General features: G+C 45.1%; 1 protein-coding gene across 2 annotated transcripts in view; it reads right to left on the reverse strand.

Annotated features, from left to right (window-relative positions):
* Nucleotides 1-13,569, reverse strand: part of LOC142775698 (homeobox protein caupolican-like) — a 467,740-nt gene that overhangs the window by 22,972 nt on the left and 431,199 nt on the right. For both annotated transcript variants that reach the window (XM_075877430.1, XM_075877429.1), the window contains 3 exons: nt 7,792-7,886; nt 6,754-6,910; nt 6,472-6,643 (listed from right to left, as the gene is read on the reverse strand). In XM_075877430.1, the coding sequence (XP_075733545.1) occupies nt 6,472-6,643; nt 6,754-6,910; nt 7,792-7,886 (424 nt within the window). The remainder of the gene's footprint in view (nt 1-6,471; nt 6,644-6,753; nt 6,911-7,791; nt 7,887-13,569) is intronic.

Raw genomic sequence — 13,569 nt, forward strand, 5'->3', positions numbered from 1 at the left:
TTGATGGGAAAGGCCGGTGCTTTTACTAACGCCTACTACTTCTGTTTGCATGAAAAACATAACACAGAGCACAGAAAAAAAGACCAAAAGGCTGAGTACGCCGTCGAAATAGTGGTTACGTTCTGCAGACATGTAAACAAACGTACTCAAGAAAATTATTGGTTATTAAAAACCGCAAAATGAGACGGTGCTAACCATTAGACGCGTCAAATATATCAACGAAAAAAGTTGTCGTGTGTACGGGCAGTTCCAGATATGTAGTTACTGAAGTACGCTGAGCCACTACTTCTATACCGGCTAGTTTTGAAGTTAGTTTTCAACACTAACACTGAATCGTCTACTTGATCATGGGTCGGCAAAAAAAAAAAGCTTGAGCTCACCCTGATCCACTCAAAAAATATATTTTGCCCTGGGTGCTCCAATAAACTAAGACTCACCAAAATTTTCCTCAACCTGACAAAGTTGTTTCGCTCACTTATTCACACGCTCAAGCGGACTCAATCAGACTCAGATTCGCTTAAATTTTTCTCAACAGGACTCACTCCAACTGACTACCCAAAACGTTAGTCAGCCAGGGTTCCTCAGACTCAGGCTCACGGCCTGACTTGAGCCTGAGTGAGTTGACTCACGAGTCAGCCAACCTGAAATAACCTTTTTCTTTATCGCGGTGCGAGTGCTAATAGAGCCAATATTTCTAAAAAATCTGTGCTCTTTGGCAAAACTTTTTACTTTGTACCTTCAAAAAAAAAAATACGAGTTATCAGTGGTTTCAAACCAGCGGGGACATTTTGACGAAATACGTGGCTGGCACGAAGTATTTGTATCAAGAACTTATTGTGAAAGAATTTGCGGGCCAAGTCATTCTAAAGAAAAAAAAAACAAGGACAGCCGTTTGTGATGTCATGACTTATTTCTTTTGTTCAAGTTTGCATGCCCTGCCTTTTGATTGGGAGGTTGACTAGGGCATGCATAGTTTGCTACCCTACACATGGGGACGGAAATAAGCGAGTACAAGAGAGCGAAAGAAAGAGAGGTACATTGCACAAGACAGGCACAGTGCAGCCTTCCCTACGCTATCGCTCAGTTCTGCTTACTTCAAGTACTGAAGCAGGGATCGTGTTTGGTTTTCGGGGCTAATTTGCTGTGAGACACGGCTCACAAGAAATTTCGTTCAGTGAAAGGCCGATCATCGAGTCTTCTCAGGACAAACTGTAGAGTCCGGCCACGGTCGCCGATATGAAGAGGCTCACTCAAAAGTATATTTCCTGCTAATGCCTCACAAAGACCAATATTTTGCACAACAATATTCACTGAGACTCAGACTAACCAAATTGTTACTCACCCGGCGCAGACTCGTCGCCCCATTTGAGTATGAGCGAGTATGAGTGAGTCAAAGTAGGAGTGAGTCGGCCGGCCTATGCAATTTCACACTTATCGGTCTGGGTCACAACTGCGGTGTTATTTATCATTATGCAAAGGTATATGTATTATTTGGTCCTACCCTGCAATATTGTTCTTTGAAATTTGAAGTGGGCGTACAAGGAGCAAACCTCGTATTTATAGCATAACTGTATGAAGAGGAAAAAAAAAGCAAGCCTATCCTCTTCTGTCTACTTTCAAATGCTGTTTACTAATACCTGTGTCACACGGGCGCGCAAAAAGTCTTTTAAGTAAGCGGTCTTTTACGCAGTTGAAAGACTTTTAACAAAGAGGTGTTCGCGGCGCAGACACACGGCAGCAACGATCTCCTTTTAGTGTTTTCGTTCGAAGACGCTAGCGAAAGCGTGGCGCTAGCAGTTAAAAGAGAAGCAATGAAAATTAAACAATGTATCACGATGTACAGATTAAAGACTTGTTCCACTGCTCGTTTCTTCAAATAAGTTTAAGAATAAGAGATGAAGAAACACCAATGTGAAAGTTTGTTGCACTAGCTAAGGAAGCATTCCCATAACTAGCGACGTGCACAAGTCCATCTGGCACCACTGGGCTTTTATTTACCGTATTTGTTTTTCGCTGCTCTCGACTGCTCTCGCCACGTTATGGGCGACCGTACGGGAGAAAAAGCGAGGATCGAAAGCCTCACGGCCTGCCTTCTCGCTCTGGAAAGCGAGGCAGACGCTGCAAAAGCCGCCAAGGAGAGGATAACGTGTCTGCTTCCGACCATTGCAGACGCTGCCTTTTCCGTGGGGCGCCGGCTGCTTGATCTGCGGAGTTGGCCATAGACGCTCGGACTCGGACCACATGAATGACGGGCAAACACGACTGCCACGCTTTCCTCGCTTGTGCAAAATGGCGCGGCGCGAGACCGAGCGTCACCACGTGATATTGCCGACGCGTTGTAGCTGCTTACGAGAGTGGAAAAGGAAATAACCATTAAAAGAGTTCATTACACCTTCTGCAGGATATGAAATTTGTTTTTACAAAGAGTTTTGGTGACAGAAAAATAAGCGTTCGCTCTTTTTTTTCCAACCACTCGAAAATTGCTGGCGCCCACTGGTTTCGAGGCTACTCATTCGGAGCAGTAAAAGAGATCGACGAACTCCGCTTACGAAAACGACCGCTTCTGAAAAGGAGTTCGCTCTGTGCCGTGTGTCTGAGGTCAGGAACTCGTTTTCGGAAAAAAGACCGCTTACTTAAAAGACATTTAAGTGCCCGTGTGACAGGGGTATAAGTCAACAAGAAATATCCTGAAAAAGGTCAGTCATTTTACTACATGCTCTTTAAGTACATTTACAAGGTTTAACACCACGTTTCCTTTTATACATAATTTTTTCTCGTTATGTATGTGGAATATGAGGCGCAAGTATACGTTTTGTCTAGATATGACTCTTCTTTTTTTATTCTTGGGATATGACCAAAAATCAGCTCAATTCAGTTGACTATCAGGGCCACCGGTAATCCATGTCCTATAGGTGCATTGCTGGTATAAATGGCATTTGTAAAAAAAAGCTCCCATTATTAAATTAGAATATCGCCAGGGTAAATTTTCAGTGTGTGTTAAAGTTCTCGATCATCCCTGCTTTTCTGAGCTGAAAGAGTTGGAACCCATTTCGCTCTTTGTGAAATGAGTGTAAACACTTTTATCTCAGGAAAGAACTTGGGAACCATACGCTATTCAATCGTGTGTGGAACGAAACAACAAAAATTACTTTCATGGGCGAAGCCACGAGTACGTTTTGTCTCATTACAACGAATTTGTTCATTAAATGTGCATAGATTTCACCATCTGTTGGCGTTTACAATTTATCACCGCTAAATGATGCTTTCTTTCAAGATATAAAAGTGCATTATTTTTCAACTGAACGTGAGCGAAAGTATAATGTGCAACGATATTCTGGCGAGTTTGTCACTGCTGCTACTCCCCTACACATCGACTTTCGCAGCCGGCCTTTTTCTTGAACACCTCATGCGACATCGACCGGACAATTTGCATGCATCACAATGAATAACGCAATGTAGTTTGCAATACATGCCTTGGTTTATGAAAAGACACAGTGGTACGTAAGCCCTGTCCTATATGAACACTTCAACGGATTGGGCAAAATAAATGAACGGCTACACAAAACATGCGAAAAAATACGCACACGGATAAGCACATCAACAGGAAATGTGGCCCTTAAAGAAACCCCAAAGAGGAAAATTCGACCTGACTGACCGACACGTGTCCATTGTCGAACACTCTCCGAGAATCTATTCGGGGGAGGATTCTGACGCCTGGTAAAACCCATAAAACTACGCCTGTATACAGGACACCGAGGGAAGAAGCGTGCAGGACGAGCGCCGCCCTGTCCACTTTCTTGTGTCCAGTTGCTGGACGTAGAGCTTTATTTGTTTTTTGACCATGTCATACCAACTATCCGCCCACTGCATAATCCTCACACTCGTGTTTAATAAGCAAGATATATTGATATCACAAGCAGTGTATGTTTCCAGGCTTCGCTAAGATAAATTACAGTCATAGGCGTATAAGCCGGGGGGGGCAAGGGGGGCGCGAACTCCCCCCTGATATATATATATATATATATATATATATATATATATATATATATATATATATATATATATATATATATATATATATATATATATATATATATATATATATATATATTTGATAAATAGGTATTTCATAGGGCAAGCTTCATCTATTTAAAAAGTAGGTAAGGAGTAGTTTCAATGAATTAATTGTTCGAACAGTGAAATTGCCACATAATTTCCCTTTAATTTTTCATCAGGAGTCAATGGAAAGGGTATATATATTCTGCAACGTAATGTGCTCAGTGCAATAGAGAAAAGGGGGGAGGGGGGCTCATGTAGGCTATCAAATATATATATATATATATATATATATATATATATATATATATATATATATATATATATATATATATATATATATATATATCGGCTGACGGGTTAGGTAGGTTAGCTTACCCACTCGCGAAGGAGTTGGTACGCCACTGATTTCAGTCTATCGGGATACACGTGTCCTAATTGTTTCTTATGCCTGCACCCTTCCTCCTACCCTTTTATGACTGAGTGGAGGAATCCTCTTTACAGAGAATATGGCGTAAGGCTGTTTTTACGAATTTTGCCTCGTGGATTAGTGGATTAACTACTGAAAAGCCAGCCAACTGCTCCAGCTTCCACAGAGGAGATTCGCCGCAGCTGGTTTAGCGCTGGCCAGCAACCAGTAGTGGAAGACGACAGCAAAATCGCGATCTTTCATGCAGATCACGATGCGCGGATCGCGATAGTCTTGATTCCGATCATGCCTGATCGTGATTAAAAGTGGCCGTGTAGCAGCACCTAATTCGGATCGTGGCTAACCCAGATCGGCACTGACCGCGATCACAAGTGCCCGTGCGACACGGGTTTAAGTTGTTAAGCCACTGTTGCTTTTCTGTAGGAAGAGGATTTTGTTTAGATAAACAGCTATTTCATAGGGCAAGCTTCATCATTACAAAAAAAAAAATAGGAAAGGGGTAGTTTCCAAGACCCCATTGTTGCCACAGTGAAATTGCCACATCTTTCTTTTTTATTTTTCATCAGGAGTCAATGGAAAATGTATATATATTCTGCAGACGTAATGCGCTGAGTAAGATTGGCCCACCGACTAGATACATCGTATGGGACATTAATATTTCTTTCGCGTTATCATTGTCTATTGTATGTGTGAAGCATCATTTATGCTCTGATATTACTGTGAGCACGCTTTTTACGTGTTTTTTTTATTTTTCTGGTGTTCCTGGTGAAGCTGTGAGGTGTTACTGTAGGAAACTCAGATAGGCAATTGTGAACCCTGCATGTTGTACGCCGGAACCCTTCAGCTGCCGAAGAATAGACTGTGCCTTAATTGTGCGTCAATATCTCCTTTGATCACGTAATAATAAACAAAATAGTATGATAAGTGAGCTCGACCTTCTTCGCGCAGATATGATATATAAGCAACTTAAAGAGAAAAAAAATATCCGCGCATAATCTGCTTCGATAGTTGTCTATGCAGTAGGAAAGCGCAGACATTTAATGTAGGAAACTACATGATTGCTGCCTTCCCGGAAACGTTACTGTCGGGTGGATTCGCCACAGAGTTTGTGCTTTCCAGCTTTCATCAGAGTTTGGGACGGGCCATTCTAAGGCGTGCCCCGCTACCACCGAAACGGGTGCGTAACATAAAGTTCATGCGAAGTCGAAATTTTTTGTATGGGTACAATCATTCATGTAAGCTTTACATGCTTTCTCATAGAGAGAACTTTTAATTCACCACTACGAGATATTTGAACGAAGCATTTGACATATGCGTTTGTTTTGTACACCTACGGTAGACATCGTTCATATGGTTCAGATATATTCTCATTACACAAGCATGGGTGTGGAGTCTGGCGATTATGACCGTCTAAGTTCAAGAAAAGTGGTGCAACGAAAGACAAACTCGAGATACGAGGCAGCCCGTTATCTTGTGTTTGTCTTTCTGTTCAACGCCTTTCTAGAAATAACCGAAGCCTAAACTAGCTCAGTGACGCGTTTTATAGGATCTAGACACTCGTTTTCGAAGCGTGGCTCTCAAAACCGAGCTCCACCAAGAACATTTAGCTTACCAGGCAAGAAGTCACGCTGCTGAGATCGAGAGGTCGGGTTCGATTCCCGATGGCCGTGGCCGCATTTTGATGGAGGCGAAATGCATGAACACCCGCACACTTGCATTTAGGAGGGCGTCAAAGAATCAACCACTTCGGCGTTCCTTATTATCATACCACAGTTTTCGCGCGTCAAATCCCCGCAATTACTCGTGCACTAAAGCCACGTTCTGCAGACTGCCGCAGCCACTACGAAGTTACTATAAACGTCTATCATAACTATAAGGTGGTTTTGGGACGTTAAACCCCACATATCAATCAATCATCAATTACTATAAATGTACTTCGCGGTTTACGCTACTGAATGGCGTATATGAGAATTGAGATCACTGACCTGGTTTGATGTCCCTTTGGACCTCGCCATCCACCTTGTCACCGCAGTCATTGTCCGTGTCGGAGGCATCCGCCTTGTCGTCGCCGGATTCATTGTTCTTGTTGCGCGGCTCCCACGTCATTTTATTCTCTTTCTTGAGACGCCGCCGAGCGTTCGCAAACCACGTTGATACCTGCAGCAAAGTGCGTCTACTGATTTGAGCCCATTTCTCCTGCGTCACCCACAACCAGTGAGCGATTAGTGGTCAGTTCGGTAAACCAGGTCTCAGAGCGAAATGCTCACCTGCGTGAGAGTCATCTTCGTGATTATTGCCAGCATGATCTTCTCTCCTTTGGTGGGGTACGGGTTCTTGCGGTGTTCGTAGAGCCAGGCTTTCAGCGTGTTGGTTGTCTCTCGTGTGGCGTTTTTTCGCCGTGCTGCACTGTCGATTGCCCCATACCTAAAGATAAGAGGGAAATAGGTATACTATGTCTGTAGCAATAACTGCGACCAGACCTTGTGCGACTGGTCACAGGGGTTTGAACAACACGAGTGCCACGAAAAGGGTCTTTTTTTTTTTCCTTGTTAAGGGAAGGTACTGAATTTGAAGTGAAGCCACCAGTCGGACGGCACCTTGTATACCTACATATCGTATGCAAGCGAAATACATTCCTCTATCATTGGCTGCCTAGTCACGAACAAAGTGGGTGACCGTCTACGGCCTGTAACGGGTCTTGCCAGCCGGGAAGCCCCACATACCCCGTGCAGTACTGGGCGTCGCGCTCCATCGATACATGTTTTGAAGACTTCCAGAACGCTCAGGCCAGTTGTGGCTTTTGTGCTCTCAAAACTTCTGGGATAAGCCACACTAAACTTTATGCCTTCTGAACTGAAGACACAAGATGCTTTTTATTCCTTCTTTCAATTAAAGCCAATTTTCTATAACTTCCTCTTACCGTTCTCGCAAAATCATACTTTTTTTTAATCTGGAAATTACATTTCGGGATATTTTTGTTTGTTTCGGAGAAAATACTCGGTTAAATCGAGTGTCACTTTTGGTATGAATGTATGCCACCTACAGAGGCATTGTTTGCTCGAGTCTTCATGAGCAGTTGTTACCACTAGATAACTTGCCGCTTCCCAGTGGAGTGGTGAATAGATTGAGGGTAACAGCGAGCCAAGTGATCACTTGCTTGCAATGAAACTGTTATTCGGCTAATGTAATGACCTGGTACAGACGGCTCAATACCGTTCACCCACATCACTTAACATTCTAATTTTAATTTATCGTGAAGGATAAAAGTACGGACGGTATTTCACGGTGCTGAGTATACCACTGACCTGTCCCCGTAGGGGCTGTAGGCAGCTAAAGCAGGGTCATAAGGATAGCAAGCAGCAGCCGCTTGTGGAATAGTTCCCCAGGTTGCCCGGTTGTCCTGTTGATAAAAGCAAATTACATATTAGGTCACTTCTTTGGATAATCAAAATAAAAGAAGGCTATGCTTGACGTTTCCTTTAAAACAAATGCTTTCTTCTTTCCCTACTGAAACACTTCCTAACACTGTTCACAAGATTGCACGTGTTTAACGCAGTGCTCAAGACAAACTTGCAAGCCCTGCGCAGGATTCTTTGGGATTACCGAAACCAATGGTTTCACAGCACTGCATTCGGTTATGATTTGCGCTGATGTACCGAGCAGACATTCATTCACAACGCTGATTGATTGATTTGTGGGGTTTAACGTCCCAAAACCACTATTTGATTATGAGAGACGCCGTAGTGGAGGGCTCCGGAAATTTCGACCCCCTGGGATTCTTTAACGTGCACCCAAATCTGAGCACACGGGCCTACAACATTTCCGCCTCCATCGAAAATGCAGCCACCACAGCCGGGATTTGATCCCGCAGGTCAGCAGCCGAGTACCTTAGCCACTAGACCACCGTGGCGGGGCATTCATTCACAACGCTGAAAAACTGTTTCACGAAAGCGTCACGCCACAGAATACAATATCTGCACCTGATTTGTATGCAGGTTTTCTTTTGTTTTTGTTTTGCGAATCATCTTGTTTGGCTCAAGCACACTAATTTTCGTTTTAATGTTTTTCGAAAGATATATAGTTCCCACATTACATATGTAATTGGTTTTAAGAATATTGCCGCGTAAGCGGTTTCTTCTATTTTTTTTATTCAAGTGAATCCTTACACGTGTTACCACTGTGTTGCGCACACCACACCGGAGCCCCTAGGAACATTTCTTATTATTGAAGGTTTTTTCTGATAAACTTTAGCCCGCAAACCGAACAGTACAGCTCATTCTGGAACCGTATCGCGGCCACCAACGATAAGCCTGGAGACTTCGATGTCACATGTGTAGATACTGCCGCACCTAACTGCTGATCAGGTTACTGACGGCCCACGCTGTGATCGCCGCTACCATTACACGTCACGTATTGAGTGTATATTGACTTTTCGTTCCCCGGGCATACGTTCGCCCAATAAAGAGTTCCGTCTTTTGTAGCCCGAGTGTCATCTTCTTCACCGCCACGACCACGTGAGTGAGTGAGTGAGTGAGTGAGTGAGTGAGTGAGTGAGTGAGTGAGGACAACTTTATGATGGTCTAGTGCAGGCACTGAGGTTGATTGATAGAGATGTGGGGTTTAACGTTCCAAAACCACCACATGATTTTGAAAGACGCCCTAGTGGAGGGCTCCGGTAATTTCGACCCCCTGGGGGTTCTTTAACGTGCACCCAAGTCTGAGCACACGGGCCTACAGCATTGTCGCCTCCATCAAAAATGCAGCCGCTGCAGCCGGGATTTGACCCCGCGACCTGCGCGTCAGCAGCCTAGTACCTTAGCTACTGGACCACCATGGTGGAGCGACGCTGAGGTTTCCACACGCTACCCGGCTACTCCCAAGCGGGCACCGGCACGTCCTGCCTGACGGCCCTGTCGCGGGCGCACCGAACGGTCAGGATTCAGTCCTGAAGGTCTGGGCTGCGCAAACGCGCATCCCACTCGGCGTTGCCAAGCGACCCGCACTCCCAAACATGTGTGCTCATGTAGTGGTATGCCCACAAGCGCGCCGCAGGCGGCGTCAGGGAACTTCTGGGGATCAATTTCATTCAGGTATGCTAACGATGGGTACGAATGGGTTTGAAGAAAGTCCAACAAGACGGCCTGTGCTATATTGAGTTTTGAATGTGGCATCGAGAAAGCCCGCCTCTATGTAGTAATACTTGGTAATTAAGTTCGTTGAAATTGGGCTTCTGTGGTAGTCAGGGATTATGTTTAAAATTTGAACTAAACCACTCAGCAGGCCACACGATCATATATTTAATCATTTGCCTTAATGCCAACGAAAACTGTCACTAATCTTGCAAGAAACTCTGCAGAACTGCGGCGGAAAGAACTCGTCTTCTGTTGCCCCTGCCACCTTCACCGAAGCGAGTATCTCAATTATTGAAAGAGGAAGCTATAGACGCCAAACTACACGATAGATTCTATGCGATCGAAAACAAAATTGTCGAGCAAGTGAAAATAGGTTTCAATATTAACGATAGCTGATAAACTGCGCAGTCATTGCATAAATAAGGCTCAAATCAACGGAAAATTTCATACAACCTTAAATGACATCAATATTGCATGTAAAATGAAAATATTTTTAACATAACGGTTACTTCTTACCAAGTATATGCATTCATTCGTAAAACTATAGTCCAGCGCATTCAAAAGAACGTTGGAGAGTGTTAGTGTTGTTCGGTATAACTTCCTATGTAGACACCTAGGAATTTGATTGAGTGGGGACAGCAATAACCTTCACCTCTTGTAAACAGCGTGGGCATCCTTGCTATCTGTACGTCAGAGATATTGAGGAATATGAAATAGCTGTTGAACGTGGAGGTTATCGAAGGCAAGAACAGAAATGAACTTGACTGCCCCCTTACATTAAGAAATGAGCGCTGCAAGCAATGTATTGACAATATCAGAGTAAAATCCAATACCTGACCATATAACGGGAATAACTAGTCATGTAAATTGGATCTTATCTTATACCAGTTATCTAATGCGGAGTAGTCCGCCGATAGACTGAGCAAAAGTATACGTCCCTGGATATTTCCGCTCATCTTGGGCTGTGTAATCGCACATACAATAACATTCTTGAACAATGAGAGTCATACGAAACAGTTAATATTCATGGTTCCAATTCACTCCGCGGTCTCAAGCGGCTGCACCGAAGGAGAGTGTGGCGTATACAGCTAGTGTTGCCGTTACATATACTGTATTACATATATTTGTAGTAGCGGGTCATATATATTGTAGCGGAGCTGAGGTAAAGGAAGATGAAGGGCAGAAGTAGCTGACAGGCACGCGAGTGTGCCAATCAGCCATCGTTACTACTGCCTGTGGTTTTCCTCTGTAAACGCATCTCGTACAGATGTCACCAAACCCGTAACATATTGGTCGCCGACGGGGAAGAATGTAGAGTTTGTGGTGACACATTTGCGCGTGTTCCCAAGCGTACTGTTTAGCACCACCATTCATAAAAAAAGAGAAGGAAAGAGAAACTGTATAACGATTCTGCAGACGTCGCGTCGCTGGCTCATAGTCACCGCGAGCAGCTGCTGCAAGAAAAGCTCGAATTGTAGCGTGGCTGCGACAGTCACGACTACTGTTTGAAAGCGTTCGGGAGGTGCGGATGCAGCGCGAGACGTGCAGGTCACAAGGTTGTTCCGTGCGCACCCGAGTGTCTCGCTGCTCGGCCCGGCTGGGGATCGCTTCCACGCGTTCGCCCGGCATACTTGTGGCGACGAGATGCTCCGCGCATGGCCTTAAGTACAGGCCCGAGCATTTCGCGAGGGGAAGCAGGGAAGAGAAAAGATTTACGACTTTGGGATGGAGGCTGCGACTGCTAATTGCGCTCCGTCTGTAGCTGCAGATCTTGTTGAAATGGCCAGCGCACATGCACGCAGTCATCTCGCAAGGAAGCCGGCGGCCTAGCCGAACGGGGGCTAATAGCCGAAGGTCTTAAATTGCACTCGTAGTAGCTAGGTGTAGCTCTGAGCACTCTCTTGCCAGTGCTTCCGCTCTCCATTGCAGCCCCGTAACGATGTCTCACTCAACGGCTAGTGCGGTCGACCGGCTGCTCTCTCCTGGTCATCGAAGATTTCTTTTCAAAGAGCGTGTTTGCTTGGCTATTTTACGAATTACTCTTACGCTCTTCTTTAGGAACTAGGGTGCGTGCCGGTCGGTGAGTATGTCCCGTGGCCCCGTAATGGGTTTAATGATGGCCCATTTTCTGCTTGCTTCAGCTGCGAGAGGCAATGCAATTAGCGAAGATTAATCTAAATCTTGACGTCACTGGGGATAACTGTGGACGTGAAAGAAGCAAAGCAAGGCGTTTAAAAAAAAAGCACTGAGTGAGTCTAGAAAACGTTTCGGACCTTTCATCATCAGCAGACGACCACTGCCAGTTAGAGAACATAACTGCGTTAGAGCAAAATAGAAATCGTTGTGTCGCATGATGTGTGCACGCGGCTGGCATTGCTCAAGGTGCCCCTCGCTCCCTCGCACTTCTGTATATTTAGCGTTTTGATGTGTTTTCGAAACTCCTGTCAACACATTGCAGCGAGGGCAACTTCTTATTGCAGATTTCTTTTTTTAAAAAAATGCATGCCCATTTTATTTCTGAAATGTGGTAGAGTGTTTTTGTTCTTTAATCACCTTTGGTAGCCCGCAGGCTCCCATGCTGTATTTTGTTGTGAGTAAGCAAATCGGGGATACCTGAGAAATAACCACCTAAATTGCCTAAAGGAAGAAAATATCAAGCAACGTCTTGAGTCAGCTTTAATAACGTGATCACCAAGTATTCTTTTGTTTTGCCATGGCTCAGACAGGTTCATTGTGTGGAACACACTGCAGCCATGAAGATGAGACAATAGAGACTCAGTGGTGCGGCAGCTGATTACAACGAACGCTTTCTTTGTGTTTTTCGGAGACGTTGTTATTATTATTATTTTACAGCTCTTTCTTTCTCTACCTTGTTAGTAAGAACAATAGACGTACAACTGCAACAGGTAACTGAGCAAGCGAATTTATGTCTTTGACTTCCAATAGCGTACCCCAAAAAGGTTCTTCACAATATGTGTTATGTCGTACTGTTCACAACTTGCTGTTCTCAATAAGCGAAGCTGAGGTCCAGCCGCGCTCATCCTCAGGCGCTGGACACATGGTGTGATTCGGTATCCGATCCGGCGTGCGACGCCGCACGCCGCGCACGAAGACTCACGACACATGGGGTGAACGAGCCATCGGCGCTCAGGCTCCGCCCACATACGGCACCTCTGCTTGCACGCTCATGCCATCTACGACTGGTCGTTTCGGAGCGCTGTCGTGTGGGAGAAAGAGAGAGAAGTTGCGTGTTTTTTTCCTTTCATCGGCCTCTCGCTCAGGAGAGCGCTCTAGAGCGCTGCTAAACGACCAGTCAAAGATGACATCAGAAGAAATTGTATCCTCTTTAATAAGCACAAAACAAACGACTCCACGCAGCCATGCTTCGTTCTCGAATAACATTGACAACACAGCTACGCCTTCGCGAGCGACATACATCACCAGAGCCCACATTCATTGACGACTGCGAGCATAGGCCTAGCAAGGCCGACGTTCTCGATAGCGCCGCTCACTTTCGAACGTGAGCTCATTGTTGAGCGCTTCCTATTGCGAATACGATAAAAACTGGTACACTTATATGACGCTTTTACACGTGCAACAGGTTTTCTTGGCGGCCTCGATGTAAAGACCAAAGGTAGGAACGAAGTGGGCTTTTTCGTCGCGACGACCGGCGCCACTGTTTGTTTCCCTGAGAAATGGCCTTCCATCATGGCTCGATATCTCGTTGGTGGTTTGGAAAGAGGCGTTGCCTTGCAGAAATGGCACACTGCAAGCCTTACTTTATACAATCATGAGTAATTTCACGTCAAAACCAGTTTACCCAGTGTTTTACATGCCACCAGCAACGACGATATCCACAAATGCCAGGGCGATCGGACCTATCGGAGTGGCCATGAGCGGTCACCATTGCCTCAGAGATGGGGGGGGGGGGGGGAAGGGTGCGCGAGCCCC

Source organism: Rhipicephalus microplus, chromosome X (assembly GCF_043290135.1).
Source record: "Rhipicephalus microplus isolate Deutch F79 chromosome X, USDA_Rmic, whole genome shotgun sequence".
Lineage (NCBI taxonomy): Eukaryota > Metazoa > Arthropoda > Arachnida > Ixodida > Ixodidae > Rhipicephalus > Rhipicephalus microplus.